This window comes from Hemibagrus wyckioides, linkage group LG04 (genome assembly GCF_019097595.1).
Source record: "Hemibagrus wyckioides isolate EC202008001 linkage group LG04, SWU_Hwy_1.0, whole genome shotgun sequence".
Taxonomy (NCBI): Eukaryota; Metazoa; Chordata; class Actinopteri; order Siluriformes; family Bagridae; genus Hemibagrus; species Hemibagrus wyckioides.
In genome coordinates, this window is record NC_080713.1 from 728,699 (window position 1) to 743,698 (window position 15,000).

The window sequence follows — 15,000 nt, forward strand, 5'->3', positions numbered from 1 at the left end:
AACGTCCTCACTGCCCTGCACCTGGAGCATCCTGTAGCCAGGTCTCACACACACACACACACACACACACACACACACACACACACACACACACACACACACACAAAGGTGTGTGATGATGATGAAGATGGCAGTATGTCAGTGTTTGTGTGTGTGTTTGTGTTGTGTGTTAAGGTGTGTGTTTCTGTGTGTGTTTGTGTTGTGTGTTAAGGTGTGTGTTTCTGTGTGTGTTTGTGTTGTGTGTTAAGGTGTGTGTTTCTGTGTGTGTTTGTGTTGTGTGTTAAGGTGTGTGTTTCTGTGTGTGTTTGTGTTGTGTGTTAAGGTGTGTGTTTGTGTTGTGTATTAAGGTGTGTGTTTGTATTGTGTATTAAGGTGTGTGTTTCTGTGTGTGTTTGTGTTGTGTGTTAAGGTGTGTGTTTCTGTGTGTGTTTGTGTTGTGTATTAAGTGTTAAGATTAAGGTGTGTGTTAAGTGTGTGTGTGTGTATTAAGAGTGTGTGTTTTGTGTGTGTGTGCCTGTAGTTAGTGTGTGTTTGTATTTGTGTGTGTTGTGTGTGTGTTTGTATTGTGTATTAAGGTGTGTGTTTCTGTGTGTGTTTGTGTTGGTGTGTTAAGGTGTGTGTTTTCTGTGTGTGGTTTGTGTTGTGAGTTAAGGTGTGTGTTTCTGTGTGTGTTTGTGTTGTGTGTTAAGGTGTGTGTTTGTGTTGTGTATTAAGGTGTGTGTTTGTATTGTGTATTAAGGTGTGTGTTTCTGTGTGTGTTTGTGTTGTGTGTTAAGGTGTGTGTTTGTGTTGTGTATTAAGGTGTGTGTTTCTGTGTGTGTTTGTGTTGTGTGTTAAGGTGTGTGTTTCTGTGTGTGTTTGTGTTGTGTGTTAAGGTGTGTGTTTCTGTGTGTGTTTGTGTTGTGTGTTAAGGTGTGTGTTTGTGTTGTGTATTAAGGTGTGTGTTTGTATTGTGTATTAAGGTGTGTGTTTCTGTGTGTGTTTGTGTTGTGTGTTAAGGTGTGTGTTTCTGTGTGTGTTTGTGTTGTGTGTTAAGGTGTGTGTTTCTGTGTGTGTTTGTGTTGTGTGTTAAGGTGTGTGTTTGTGTTGTGTGTTAAGGTGTGTGTTTTTGTGCGACTGTGTTTGTGTTAATGTGTGTGTAACTCTCCTCCTGTGTGTGTTTGTGTTGTGTGTTAAGGTGTGTGTTTTTGTGCGTGTGTGTGTTTGTGTTAATGTGTGTGTAACTCTTCTCCTGTATGTGTTGTGTAGGACAGTGTTGGAGTGTGTGTGTTCACATGATGGTGTTACTGCAGACGGTTCGAAGTCATTTATTCTCCTGTTGGCTGCGCTACTGAGGGGAATCCGTGACTCTGTGCATGACTCCGCCCATGCACATCGCCGCCACGCCTCCTGGAAACTGGCCAATCAGCTTCATGCGTTCTGCGGGGGTGGTTTAGATGATGTCGTAGCTCACGGCATCGTTCCTTACGCCGTGTCTCTGTTCGGTCCGGGCGGATGTGAGCCCAAGGGCGGAGTCTTGGCTGCGTTGGTGGGCGGATTCGTCGGTGGGCGTGTCGGTCCCAGTCAGGCGGAGGTTCTGACGCCGCTGCTGTATGAGTTCTGCATGCGAGTCGGACAGGGAGACACGGACAGTGCAGCAATCACATTCATTCACTCAAACTTCTCTGGGCTGCACACGGCCATATCTGGACTTCACAGCGCCCAGTCCTGCGTGGTGGAGGGTCTCCTGCTGTCCTGTGATTGGTCAGTTTGGACAGAGATGCGTGGTCCGGTGAAGGCAGTGGTTGTTGTTGAGAGTTTAGACTCACATTATGATGAGAGCATGAGTGTTCAGTTTGAGGAGCACTGGACAGTTCGGAGTGACGCCGTCATACAGGACAGATTAGCGGCTATCCTCCGGCTTCGAGTCGGCGTCCTGCTGTCGGTGGTGAAGCAGCCGGACTGTGTGCTGCAGTGGGCGTGGCTTAACGGCGTCTCTGTGTTGGAGTGCTGTGATCCGGTGCAGCTGGAGCTGCTGTGCGAACTCGACGCGGCTCAAACGCTCACAGTGCAGCCGCTGATGCGTGTGGGGACGCTAACACACTGCTGCCGCTTCCAGCTCGGGGGACGCAGGTACGCTAACGTCAGACTCACACACACGTCACTACACACGTCACAACACACACACACCCTGGTGCTGTGTGCTCCTGCTGCCGGACCGCTGGAACAGAGTGTCAGTGTGAGCAGAGGTGTGTTCTCCATGCTGCAGCATCTGAACCAGTCTCACAGACACAACAACGTCTCACCACGTCCTCACGAGCAGAGTCTCACGTCCACTCAGAGCCTCACGTCCACTCAGAGCCTTGCGTCCACTCAGAGTCTCACGTCCACTCAGAGCCTCACGTCCACTCAGAGCCTCGCGTCCACTCAGAGTCTCACGTCCACTCAGAGCCTTGCGTCCACTCAGAGCCTCGCGTCCACTCAGAGCCTCGCGTCCACTCAGAGCCTCACGTCCACTCAAAGCCTCACGTCCATTCAGCTGCACTCATCATGTCCAAACCTGTGGCAGTGCATTTTAAATGTTGGTGATGTCATCCCTGTGGGAGGAGCGTTTGAGTTTATGTTCCATCATTATTTGCTGCACAGTAACCATGGCGACCCTGAGAGCCGGAGAATACTCGCCGAGGCCGTACTGAGCGTGTCCAGAACTCTGCATGCCCATAGACCCGGAGATTTCCTGCAGCATCTCGTGCACTTCCAGAATAACCTGCTGCGGCACCGTCCAGTCAGAGAGCAGGGCTCGGGGTCAGAGTTGACGTGGTGTCGGGGAGCAGAGGGTTTGGGGCGTGTGTGTGTGGAGCCGGTCTGTAGTAAACACCAGTTGGTGGCGTCTGTGCTGCAGTGTGTGAACAGACTGTTGCGTGTGGAGACTGTGATACACACAGTGAGACCGCTCGCCCTCACAGCATCGCCCGGGCCTCACCGTGATGATGATGATGATGATGATGATGAAGACGGGACATGACACCATGAGATCGATTTCCTCCTAAAAGGACCTGCAATTTTATGTTATTAAAGTCCATGAATATGTAAATGTGGACACGCCCCCACGACTTCCTGCCACCCGTAACGCTGTTGCCATGACAACCGCCTTCTCTTCATGGCTAACATTATAGTAGATAGATAGATGGCTAAAGTCTCAGTAGCTATGTTATCTTTTATTAATTTGTATATCAGACTTGATTGGTCCAGATGATGTGTTTATTAAGTGGCATTACAACCTGAGAGTCTCAGACTCTAAGGTCGGACAGTCACAATCACACAACTGTTACACAAACACAAACAAAAACACAAACACCACAAACAAAAACACAAACAACACAAACACCACAAACAAAAACACAAACACCACAAACACAAACACCACAAACAAAAACACAAACACAAACACCACAAACAAAAACACAAACACCACAAACACAAACACCACAAACAAAAACACAAACACCACAAAGAAAAACACCACAAACACAAACACCACAAACAAAATCACAAACACCACAAACAAAAACACAAACACCACAAACACAAACACCACAAACACAAACACCACAAAGAAAAACAACAGAAACACCACAAACAAAATCACAAACACCACAAACAAAAACACAAACACCACAAACACAAACACCACAAAGAAAAACAACAGAAACACCACAAACAAAATCACAAACACCACAAACAAAAACACAAACACCACAAACACAAACACCACAAAGAAAAACACCACAAACACAAACACCACAAACAAAAACACAAACAACACAAACAAAATCACAAACACCACAAACAAAAACACAAACATCACAAACAAAAACACCACAAACAAAAACACAAACACCACAAACACAAACACCACAAACAAAAACACCACAAATACCACAAACAAAAACACAAACATCACAAACAAAAACACCACAAACAAAAACACAAACACCACAAACACAAACACCACAAACAAAAACACCACAAACAAAAACACAAACACCACAAACACAAACACCACAAATACCACAAACACAAACACCACAAACACAAACACCACAAATACCACAAACACAAATACCACAAACACAAATACCACAAACAAAAACACCACAAACAAAAACACAAACACCACAAACAAAATCACAAACACCACAAACAAAAACACCACAAACAAAAACACAAACACCACAAACACAAACACCACAAACAAAAACACCACAAACAAAAACACAAACACCACAAACAAAAACACAAACACCACAAGCACAAACACCACAAACAAAATCACAAACACCACAAACAAAAACACAAACACCACAAACACAAATACCACAAACACCACAAACAAAAACACAAACACCACAAACACAAAATCACAAACACCACAAACAAAAACACAAACACCACAAACAAAAACACAAACACCACAAACACCACAAACAAAAACACCACAAACAAAAACACAAACACCACAAACAAAATCACAAACACCACAAACAAAAACACCACAAACAAAAACACAAACACCACAAACACAAACACCACAACCACAAACACCACCACCAAAATCACAAATACCACAACAACACAAACAAACCACAAACACCACAACACAAACACAAACACCACAAACACACACACAAACACCACAAAACACAAACACCACACAAACCACAAACACCCCCAAGACAACCACAAACACCACAACCAAAAACACAAACACCACAAACACCACAAAGAATACCACAAACACCACAACACACCACAAAAACACCACAAACACCACAAACAAAAACACCACAAACAAAAACACAAACACCACAAACAAAAACACCACAAACAAAAACACAAACACCACAAACACAAACACCACAAACAAAAACACAAACACCACAAACACAAACACCACAAACAAAAATACCACAAACACCACAAACAAAATCACAAACACCACAAACACAAAATCACAAACACCACAAACAAAAACACAAACACCACAAACAAAAACACCACAAACAAAAACACAAACACCACAAACACAAACACCACAAACAAAAACACCACAAACAAAATCACAAACACCACAAACAAAAACACCACAAACAAAATCACAAACACCACAAACAAAATCACAAACACCACAAACACAAAAACACAAACACCACAAACAAAAACACCACAAACAAAAACACAAACACCACAAACACAAACACCACAAACAAAAACACCACAAACAAAATCACAAACACCACAAACAAAAACAAAAACACAAACACCACAAACAAAAACACAAACACCACAAACAAAATCACAAACACCACAACCAAAAACACAAACACCACAAACACAAACACCACAAACAAAAACACAAACAACACAAACAAAATCACAAACACCACAAACAAAAACACAAACATCACAAACAAAAACACCACAAACAAAAACACAAACACCACAAACACAAACACCACAAACAAAAACACCACAAATACCACAAACACAAATACCACAAACACAAATACCACAAACAAAAACACAAACATCACAAACAAAAACACCACAAACAAAAACACAAACACCACAAACAAAAACACCACAAACAAAAACACCACAAATACCACAAACACAAATACCACAAACACAAATACCACAAACAAAAACACAAACATCACAAACAAAAACACCACAAACAAAAACACAAACACCACAAACAAAAACACCACAAACAAAAACACAAACACCACAAACACAAACACCACAAATACCACAAACACAAACACCACAAACACCACAAATACCACAAACACAAATACCACAAACACAAATACCACAAACAAAAACACCACAAACAAAAACACAAACACCACAAACAAAATCACAAACACCACAAACAAAAACACCACAAACAAAAACACAAACACCACAAACAAAAACACTACAAACACAAACACCACAAACACCACAAACAAAATCACAAACACCACAAACAAAAACACAAACACCACAAACACAAATACCACAAACACCACAAACAAAAACACAAACACCACAAACACAAAATCACAAACACCACAAACAAAAACACAAACACCACAAACAAAAACACCACAGACAAAAACACAAACACCACAAACACAAACACCACAAACAAAAACACCACAAACAAAATCACAAACACCACAAACAAAAACACAAACACCACAAACAAAAACACAAACACCACAAACAAAATCACAAACACCACAACCAAAAACACAAACACCACAAACACCACAAACAAAAACACCACAAACAAAAACACAAACACCACAAACAAAAACACCACAAACAAAAACACAAACACCACAAACACAAACACCACAAACAAAAACACCACAAACACAAACACCACAAACAAAAACACAAACACCACAAACAAAAACACAAACACCACAAACACAAACACCACAAACAAAAACACCACAAACAAAAACACAAACACCACAAACACAAACACCACAAATACCACAAACACAAACACCACAAACACAAACACCACAAATACCACAAACACAAATACCAGAAACACAAATACCACAAACAAAAACACCACAAACAAAAACACAAACACCACAAACAAAATCACAAACACCACAAACAAAAACACAAACACCACAAACACAAACACCACAAACAAAAACACAAACACCACAAAGAAAATCACAAACACCACAACCAAAAACACAAACACCACAAACAAAAACACCACAAACAAAAACACAAACACCACAAACACAAACACCACAAACAAAAACACCACAAACAAAATCACAAACACCACAAACAAAAACAAAAACACAAACACCACAAACAAAAACACAAACACCACAAAGAAAATCACAAACACCACAAACACAAACACCACAAACAAAAACACAAACACCACAAACACAAACACCACAAACAAAAACACCACAAACAAAAACACAAACACCACAAACACAAACACCACAAACAAAAACACCACAAACACCACAAACACAAACACAAACACCACAAACAAAAACACAAACACCACAAACACAAACACCACAAACAAAAACACAAACACCACAAACAAAAACACAAACACCACAAACAAAAACACCACAAACACATACACAGTGATGTACTGAGGGTTTATGAGCTGGATGAAACGTGTTCCTTGCTTTTATTTCACCTTTTATTTTTTCATTCCACAAAAATGTGTATTTTTCCATCAAATAAACAAACAATAAAGAGTTAATAAAAAGACTAATTCTACAGTCTTGTGTTTCATCATCAGTTAGATCATTAATTCTATCAGTAGAATTAGAATTAAGTTAATTTCATTGTTAAGGACAAAGTCAGTGTCGTAAATGAATTCTAACCTGTTAATTAGCTTTTACAACACTATATGGATTTAAAACAAACAGTTGTGTCGTTCTTCTGTCCTCGAGCAGAATAAAGAAGGTGTGGTTAAAGCAGATTGTCGGTCAGAAGTCGTTGATGTCATTAGTTATTGTGAGACTCTTCCTCACTCAGTAAACATCCAGCTGATCCCAGAAGTCACAGAAATGATCTCTGTTCCCGTGCTGAAGGTGAGACTGCAGGGTTAAATTCAGAACTGGCCATCGCTCTCTAGGCCCGTATCTAGGCCACGGTGCGAGCCTCTGGTTCCTGCAGAACTCTGTGAGTTTCCTGCGTGAGTTCGGATCTCCGGAGTGAGCGAACGCCCCCCAGTAACACACCGTCTGATCGGCCAGACGACTCTCCTGAGGCGTGAAGCTGAAGTTCGCGGCAGGAGCTGAGTCGAACAGGAAGGGAAGCTCCGCCCCATGGCAGGCGTGATCGTAACAGAAGGTCAGCCCCGCCCATATTTTGTGATCTGAAGGGGTGTGGTCGAACACGTACACCCACACGGCTCCGCCCGTTCTCAGCACAGAGCGAGCGGCCTGCCGAGCCGGACACAGGAAGACAAAATCCGTCACGATCTGAATCGGGAAGAGAGAAATGATGAGAGGTTAATCTTTTCTTCATGTTTCTGATTTTGAGGATCTACTGATGTTCTGAGTCTCACCTGAGACAGCATCGTCCGTTTGTCCACTTTATGGTAGACCGGGAGGTATTTCTGCAGGACTTTGAGCGTGTGCTGTTTGAAGATGGCGGTGGTGTAGGCGATACACTCCAGCACTGACACTGAGCAGTTAAACGCACCGTATACGAAGATCACGCCCTCTTCAGATGTAGTTCCTGCAGGAACCCAAAGTTTAACTGCATCAGAACTCAGAGAACATCAAACATACGGAACCTAGAGTTACGTCAATTACGAATTACGTCAGTTACAGACCCATTATTACAGGTTTATATCTCTGCCAGTGTCCCTGCTGGAACGCTGCGATTGGCTGCTCTGTGATCAGGACTCCATCCACGTGCGGCCCCCACGTCTCAAACATCTCCAGGAAGCGGAACGGGTTGATGATTTTAGAACCTTCAGAAAAATAGAGGAGGGTAAATATCTGCATGATTAGATTAGTGTGTCTCCATATCTGCCTCATTATCTCACTGGACACCAGAGGATTTAATCAGAAATTATACACAGGAGCGTTTATACAGGAGATGTGAAGATCAGGAGAATCCAGACTCACTAACGTGAAATTAATTTCTTTTTCTTTTTGGCTAAACTTAAACCTGCGTCCTGAATAAGTTTGGTAAATTACAGCTGATTGATATTTCTGAAGTAATGCATGAGAGTGTGAAAGAAAATCATGAGGCTTTTATAACTTGTGAATATCTTTAGATTCAGTCAGCTGAAAACTTTACTTTTAAGAGATTTATAATTCATAAAGAGAATAATTATGGTGGTTCAGAGCTGTGTGAGGGCTGAAACTCATCCTGAAGGAGAACTCCAGTGTTTCATCACACTGCAGGAACCTGAGGCTGTTCTGTAAGATCATACTGTCACCTCAGGCTTGCTCACTTGGGATAACATCTAGGACTGTCTGTCTGTCTGTCTGTTTATATGTTTGTTGTTTTCTTATGTCGTTTCTCATGTAAAGCTGCTTTGAGAAAATGCTTTTTGTTAAAAGTGCTATACAAATAAAATTGAATTGAAAAATTGAATCGAATACTGTAGGACATGCAGAGGAAATGATCTGACATCATGGAGGAGCTGCTGCAGGAGCTGCAGGGTTTTAGATCTGTAAACACTGGGTTGAGCTGGTCAGTGACGTTTCAGCTGGTCACCTCCAGGAGAAAGGAGATTCTCAGGAATTTAAAAGATTCCAGGAGCTAAAATCTCCCCTTGTGGCAAAACACCTGAAGTTGTGTAAGTTCCTGGAAGTGATTGGGTTCCTGCAGTGAAATTTCTGTGTGTGTGTGTGTGTGTACCTGCTTGAACCTGAGCCTGCAGGACGGTGTGTGTGCTGAGCGAGCGAAGACACTGCAGGTCAGACACAGAGCAGTTTGTCTGTTTCACAAAGTTCCTGCCCAACTTCATGGCATCCCACCTGCAGCATCACACTCATCAGCACGTCACTGTCATTACAGTCATCTGCCATTGTGTAATAGTGTGTGTGTGTGTGTGTGTGTGTGTTACCTGGTTTTGAGTGGGATGGAGAAAGGCTGGCTCTGTATGGTAGCATGTCTGAACAGAGCTTCACTGCTCTTCATCATCAGGTGTAAACACACAGACTGAGCACCAGCACTTTCACCAAATAGAGTGACCTATACACACACACACACACTTTTACTGAAGTAATAGAGCACTGTTCTTTCTCTCTGCTGGAAAAAAACTGAACTATGGTTTTTGTGACATCTCGTACTTTTTATCCATTTATTGTTACATATAACTGTCTGTGAATCGAGGGAGTACCTGTTGTCACAAACACACACACACACACACACACACACACCTTCTTTGGGTCTCCTCCGAACGCTGCGATGTTGGTTTGGACCCAGCGCAGAGCCGCCTGCTGATCCAGAATTCCGTAATTTCCCACTGCAGATCTCTTCGGATCTTTTCCCGTCACCAGGAACCCAAACGCTCCTGTACAGCAACCACGGTTACCATGGTTACCAGGGTTAATTACAGTTAAATAAATGTGGTGTTGTGCAAAAAAGTTGCCGGACACAATTAATTGATGACCTGTGGTTTACTGCAGACTGGACAGACACTGGACGGAGATTAACACAATGAGGAACAGGAATGCAATTACAAAAACTTCTGATATTTTTTAAAACAATCTCTTAAACCTTATTTAAATATTGTTCCCTTCCACTAGTTAACATGATAACTGTTAAACTCACTGCACACACACACACACACACACACACACACTCTGTTAGTGATGATTTGGAGCTGATGTGTTTATAGCGTGTCTCACCCAGGCGATACTCCACATTTACCACCACCGTGTTGCTATAGTTACTGATGAAGCGTCCATCGTACAGCGGTTTGGAGGCGGAGCCGGCGATAAAGTCACCTCCATGGATCCACACCATGACCGGAATCTGAGCTGCGGTCTTCACTGAGAGCTTCACTCTCACAGGAACATATACGTTCAGGTAGAGACAGTCCTCACTCACCTGAACACACAGCATGGGGAAAAATACCATAATCATGGTAACGAGCCTCAATAATTACACTATTCATTCACAAAAAGTGGATTCATCTTCTTTAGTGCATGAAGGACATCAGTTACTGAAGTCTGTATGTTTATTCTGAATAAAATATTTTTCTGCTCCATTAACATTTTTGTTTCAGCCAACAACTTTCTGTTTAATAAAAATAAATAGTAATAAAGAGGATTACCTCATGAGGACACGCTTCAGAGAATTCCCCCACACAAGCCTGCATGCACGCTGCCCTAGGGAACCTGGCATCGTACGGCTGCGTCCACTGAGACACGGGCCGAGGAGCCGCCCACCGATGAGGGCCTACAGGAGGAGCTGCGTACGGGATCCCAAAAAACACGTGCGCTTTATCCAGGGTCAGTCCACGAACCGGACCGGAGTGTGTGAGCACGACTGGGTCTTCAGTGTGTGTGTGTACTGCAGGGTCAGTGTGTGTGTGTACTTCAGGGTCAGTGTGTGTGCGCAAGACTGGGTCTCCAGAGTGTGTGTGTACTGCAGGGTCTCCAGAGTGTGTGTGTACTGTAGGGTCTCCTGAGTGTGTGTGTATTGCAGGGTCAATGTGTGTGTGTACTGCAGGGTCAGAGTGTGTGTGTACTGCAGGGTCAGTGTGTGTGTGGACTGCAGTGGACTCCAGTGTAACGTCTGGTTCTTCCTCCAACGTTTTTAACTTCAAACCAGATGGAAGTCCATCACTAAGGTGGTCATTACATCTAATGTCGTTACACTCGTTATTCTCTGAGCGTTCCGTATGCAGCCGGACAGCTTCAGGAATCCTAAGAGCAGGTTTATTTTCAGACTGAATCTTTAGGTCAGTGAGTCCAGCCTCAGAAACCTGCAAACTGTACTGATGATTCTCCAGAATGTCATTACGTGGTGTCTTCTGGAAAGTCATGCTCCTCACTCCTCCAGTCTGAGGCGTGTAATACTGATTATGTGCGAAATGAGTGTGTGTGAGTCGTGAGTCTTTGCCTCTCTCTTGGCCCCCACACACTAAGTCTGGCATCACCATGGCAACCAGCACGAGCAGGGTTACTCCAGCGACTGACAAGCAAACCATGATGAGCTCCAGACGATATCACGCTGATGGAAAGCCAATCCCAGAGAGGTGTTTTACCCACAAATGCTCTCTCTCTCTCTCTCTCTCTCTTAATCAAACACACACACACCTTCAGCTTGGGTTTACTCACATGCTTACTCAGTTCTGAACCTCCTCCTCTTCAAAACTTTAAGACTTTTCAGTTTCCCAGAATCTCTGAAGTCCTGCTCACTACTCTTCATTCCAGTTACTGACCGAGTGAAGCAGGACTGGACTGGACTCATGGACTGTTTCATTACATATCTTGTGACATCAGTAAGGCACACACACACACACACACACACAAGGAAGGCCTTTGTGAAACAAATCAGATTACATGCAGCAGGAGATTTTGATAAACTTTGATAAACTGCTCACATGGCTTCCATTTAACGTTTTAACACGTCGTTCACATGCAGGTCACGTGTCTTTCTTTAGTAAAGAAAAAATTGTAATTGTTGGTAAATTGCTGTGGTATAAGAGGATGAGGCAGAGTTACTGTCAGGTACAGAACATCACTGTCACTGTGCCCTGGACCAGACTTCCCACATTTCCCAGACTTCCCACATTTCCCAATCCTCCCACATTCCCAGTCTTCTCACATTTCCCAGACTTTCCAGACTTCCCACACTTTCCAGTGTTCTCACCCTTCCCAGACTTCCCACACTTCCCAGTCTTCCCAGGTCACTTTCTCACTCACCTGACTTCTAATCTCTACCCCCACCCCCAACCCAACACACACACACACACACACACACTCAGTAATTCCAGTTCCACAGTCAGATTGTGGAGTAGTTGCTCTGTGTGTTTGTTCCTGATGTTATCCACCTGTTCCTGTTTTCTTCTCTCGGTTTTTGGAGTTTTGTCCAGTATGAGTGGTTTGCACGTCACCTGATCTTTTGTCAGTTTGTGGATTAAGACCTTGGTTCACGATGTGGATTTGTGACTGTTTGTGTCCAGGTCATGAGGTCAGGAGCCGTAACAGCTTCTCTTCCTCACCGGTCATTAACCTTCACAGTGTCGGGTCACTCATTTCTTAATAATTGTCTAAATAACTTTACATATTATTAAAACCCCTTTATTACACTTTTTTTATTATTAACAACATTTTATAGAAATATTAATCTTGTAAAAGCAAGCTAAGTGTCAGTGTACAGATTAGCATCAGCACCTAGCATTAGCATAACCTTTTTTTTCTGATCCATTTTTATTATATTTCTTAATTGTGTATCCAGGTACATTTTGATATTCTTGTGTCTCTGTGTCCCTGTGTGTGTGTGTGTGTGTGTGTGTGATGTCTGCTTAATTTTTTTGAATATCCTGCTTTTATTTGTACACATGATGTAAGAATAAGATCAGGTCAGACTGAGAGCCTCAGAGAAACACACACAAACACTCAGAAGTACCAACACGCTGCCTTTGGAGATCATGACTCATCCGTGTTCACGCTGTTCTTCCTCGCTGCCTACGGAGCGGTATACATACAGCCGTCTCCATGGGAACAGCATCATCATCATCCAGGGATGCACAGCCAAACAAAATAAATAGTACATTTGTGTAAATGCTGTAAAGGAACATCACTCGGTGAAAAAGACTCGCGACGCAGCCGTCAACAGGCGAGACTCACACTTCAGGAAATATACAGAGCTGTGTTTATTTTGTAATGTATTCATATGAAAGGTGAAAAGATTATTTAGAAGAATATCATAATGATATGAGCAGATATGAGAATATGATGCACCAGGCCTACATAGCAGGGATTTACACCACGTCAGCTCCCTGTCACGCTGAGGAATAATAATAATAATAATAATAATAATAATAATAATAATAATAATAATAATAATAATAATAATAATAATAATAATAATAATAATCATGTCGATCTAAGTCTTGATTAAAACTGAACTGGGTTTATTGAGTGATTTCAGTGTGTTGCATAAAAGTAAAGAAGCCAGAGTGATCCGGTCAGGAGCTGCAGTTTCGAGCCGTTCTGCCAATCGGAGAGCGCCTGAGCTGAACCGCCAGGGCCGAGATCCCACCCCGGGACCCAGTCGTATCCTGCGGGGAGAGATATTTTCAGTCAGAAAACAATAAATTAAAAATATAAAGCTGAAAATGAGAGAAATCTGAAATGAGTGGAAAAGTGGACGGAGTCAGCAGAGGGTTATTAGAGTTCAGTGTGCGGGTTGAAGAGCGGTGTTTGTTAAATCCAGGAGTTAATTTAGAAGATGAATCATCATCGTACATACTGTTATCTCGGTCTCGGATCGGATCGGCTGTCGGAAAGATGAGTGTACAGGCGTTTGACACTTTTAATAAAAACACTTGTGATACTGAGCAAAGTTAATCTGAGAACATGTTGCTGTTGTTCTTACTGCAAAGCTTGTCTCTGCATTTCTCTACACCGCACTTGCTGCAGGCCAGACCCACGATGTAGGGCGTGAACCCGAACACGTTCCCGCTGTCACACAATAAAGAGATCAGAATTATGTACAGAAACGCCACATTAACTCAGAGTAAATGCAGTGAATCAGTCATAACAGTGCTTCAGAGTGACACCTGAACATTTCTACTTACACGTCACCGTAGTTACAGACAAAAATGGTTGACTCTGGATTATTGGAGAAGTTTTCAATTCCTCTGGAGCAGACATGGACGGCACAGCCCACTTTATAACTCGTCGCCCACATCAACTGAAACACACGGAGGAAAGGAAAGGTAGATGTTTGTGTAACTCTCTACCATAACTTCTCCACATCTTCAGGACAGAGGGGTTCACAGTTTCTCAGTAACATGAGCAGCTGAGATTATTCTCTTATTAAGTTGAAGAGAGAGAATAAAGAGAGACTGTTGAGGGGACGAGTGTTTATAGCTGATAGAGAGAGAGAATAAAGAGAGACTGCTGAGGGAGACACTGACTGCTAGAACAGGAGTAATTACAGGAACTAACTCGTTTCTCTGACATTCCACAGCATTAAATGAAACTGTAACTGGATTAAAAAGTAAAGTTTGTTTTTTTCACTAAATAAAACTTTCAGAAACCAAACATCTTGAAGAATGTTAAAAATCCAAAACCTAAATTTCTTGCTGTTTCTGACCTGCAGAGGTAGAGAGGAGTGAATCAAAAAAGATTCACTGATTCAAAGAGTGAGCCGCTGAATACATGAGGATTAAATCTCTGTCGTGACTAATAGACTCACTGACTCAAGGTGCACAAAATTAGATTCAATACACACACACACATACACACACACAAACACACA

General features: G+C 42.6%; 3 protein-coding genes across 4 annotated transcripts in view; 1 reads left to right on the forward strand and 2 right to left on the reverse strand.

Moving 5' to 3' along the window:
- The window catches only part of bbs10 (Bardet-Biedl syndrome 10), a 4,220-nt gene extending 589 nt beyond the window's left edge, over positions 1-3,631 (forward strand). Inside the window, exons 2-3 of the mRNA XM_058387201.1 lie at positions 1-41; positions 1,249-3,631. The exon at positions 1-41 is cut by the window's left edge and continues 138 nt beyond it. Of these exons, the coding sequence (XP_058243184.1) occupies positions 1-41; positions 1,249-3,004 (1,797 nt within the window). The 3' untranslated portion in view covers positions 3,005-3,631. The remainder of the gene's footprint in view (positions 42-1,248) is intronic.
- A 3,663-nt stretch (positions 3,632-7,294) lies between these two features.
- Positions 7,295-11,977, reverse strand: si:dkey-30c15.17 (crystal protein). The gene is made up of 8 exons (XM_058387161.1): positions 10,838-11,977; positions 10,410-10,611; positions 9,939-10,072; positions 9,623-9,750; positions 9,415-9,533; positions 8,375-8,515; positions 8,105-8,277; positions 7,295-8,018 (listed from the first exon to the last, which is right to left on the reverse strand). Exons 1-8 carry the CDS (start codon positions 11,714-11,716, stop codon positions 7,566-7,568), a joined length of 2,229 nt encoding a protein of 742 aa, XP_058243144.1. The 5' UTR covers positions 11,717-11,977; the 3' UTR covers positions 7,295-7,565.
- A 1,386-nt stretch (positions 11,978-13,363) lies between these two features.
- Positions 13,364-15,000, reverse strand: part of glipr1b (GLI pathogenesis-related 1b) — a 4,990-nt gene continuing 3,353 nt past the window's right edge. The window contains exons 3-6 of one of the 2 annotated variants that reach the window (XM_058387169.1): positions 14,315-14,430; positions 14,113-14,198; positions 13,987-14,013; positions 13,364-13,795 (exon numbers count right to left, since the gene is read on the reverse strand). In XM_058387169.1, coding sequence (XP_058243152.1) covers positions 13,662-13,795; positions 13,987-14,013; positions 14,113-14,198; positions 14,315-14,430 — 363 coding nt within the window. In that variant the 3' untranslated portion in view covers positions 13,364-13,661. The remainder of the gene's footprint in view (positions 13,796-13,986; positions 14,014-14,112; positions 14,199-14,314; positions 14,431-15,000) is intronic. The other variant, XM_058387170.1, reaches the window with a different exon arrangement.

Coding starts and splice junctions, on each gene's coding strand:
- si:dkey-30c15.17 (XM_058387161.1), bottom strand. CDS start 11,716: ATGGTTTGCTTGTCAGTCGCTGGAGTAACCCTGCTCGTGCTGGTTGCC. Junction 10,073..10,409: donor AAATGTGGAGTATCGCCTGG/GTGAGACACGCT, acceptor GTTGCTGTACAG/GAGCGTTTGGGTTCCTGGTG. Junction 9,751..9,938: donor TCGGAGGAGACCCAAAGAAG/GTGTGTGTGTGT, acceptor GTGTGTGTATAG/GTCACTCTATTTGGTGAAAG.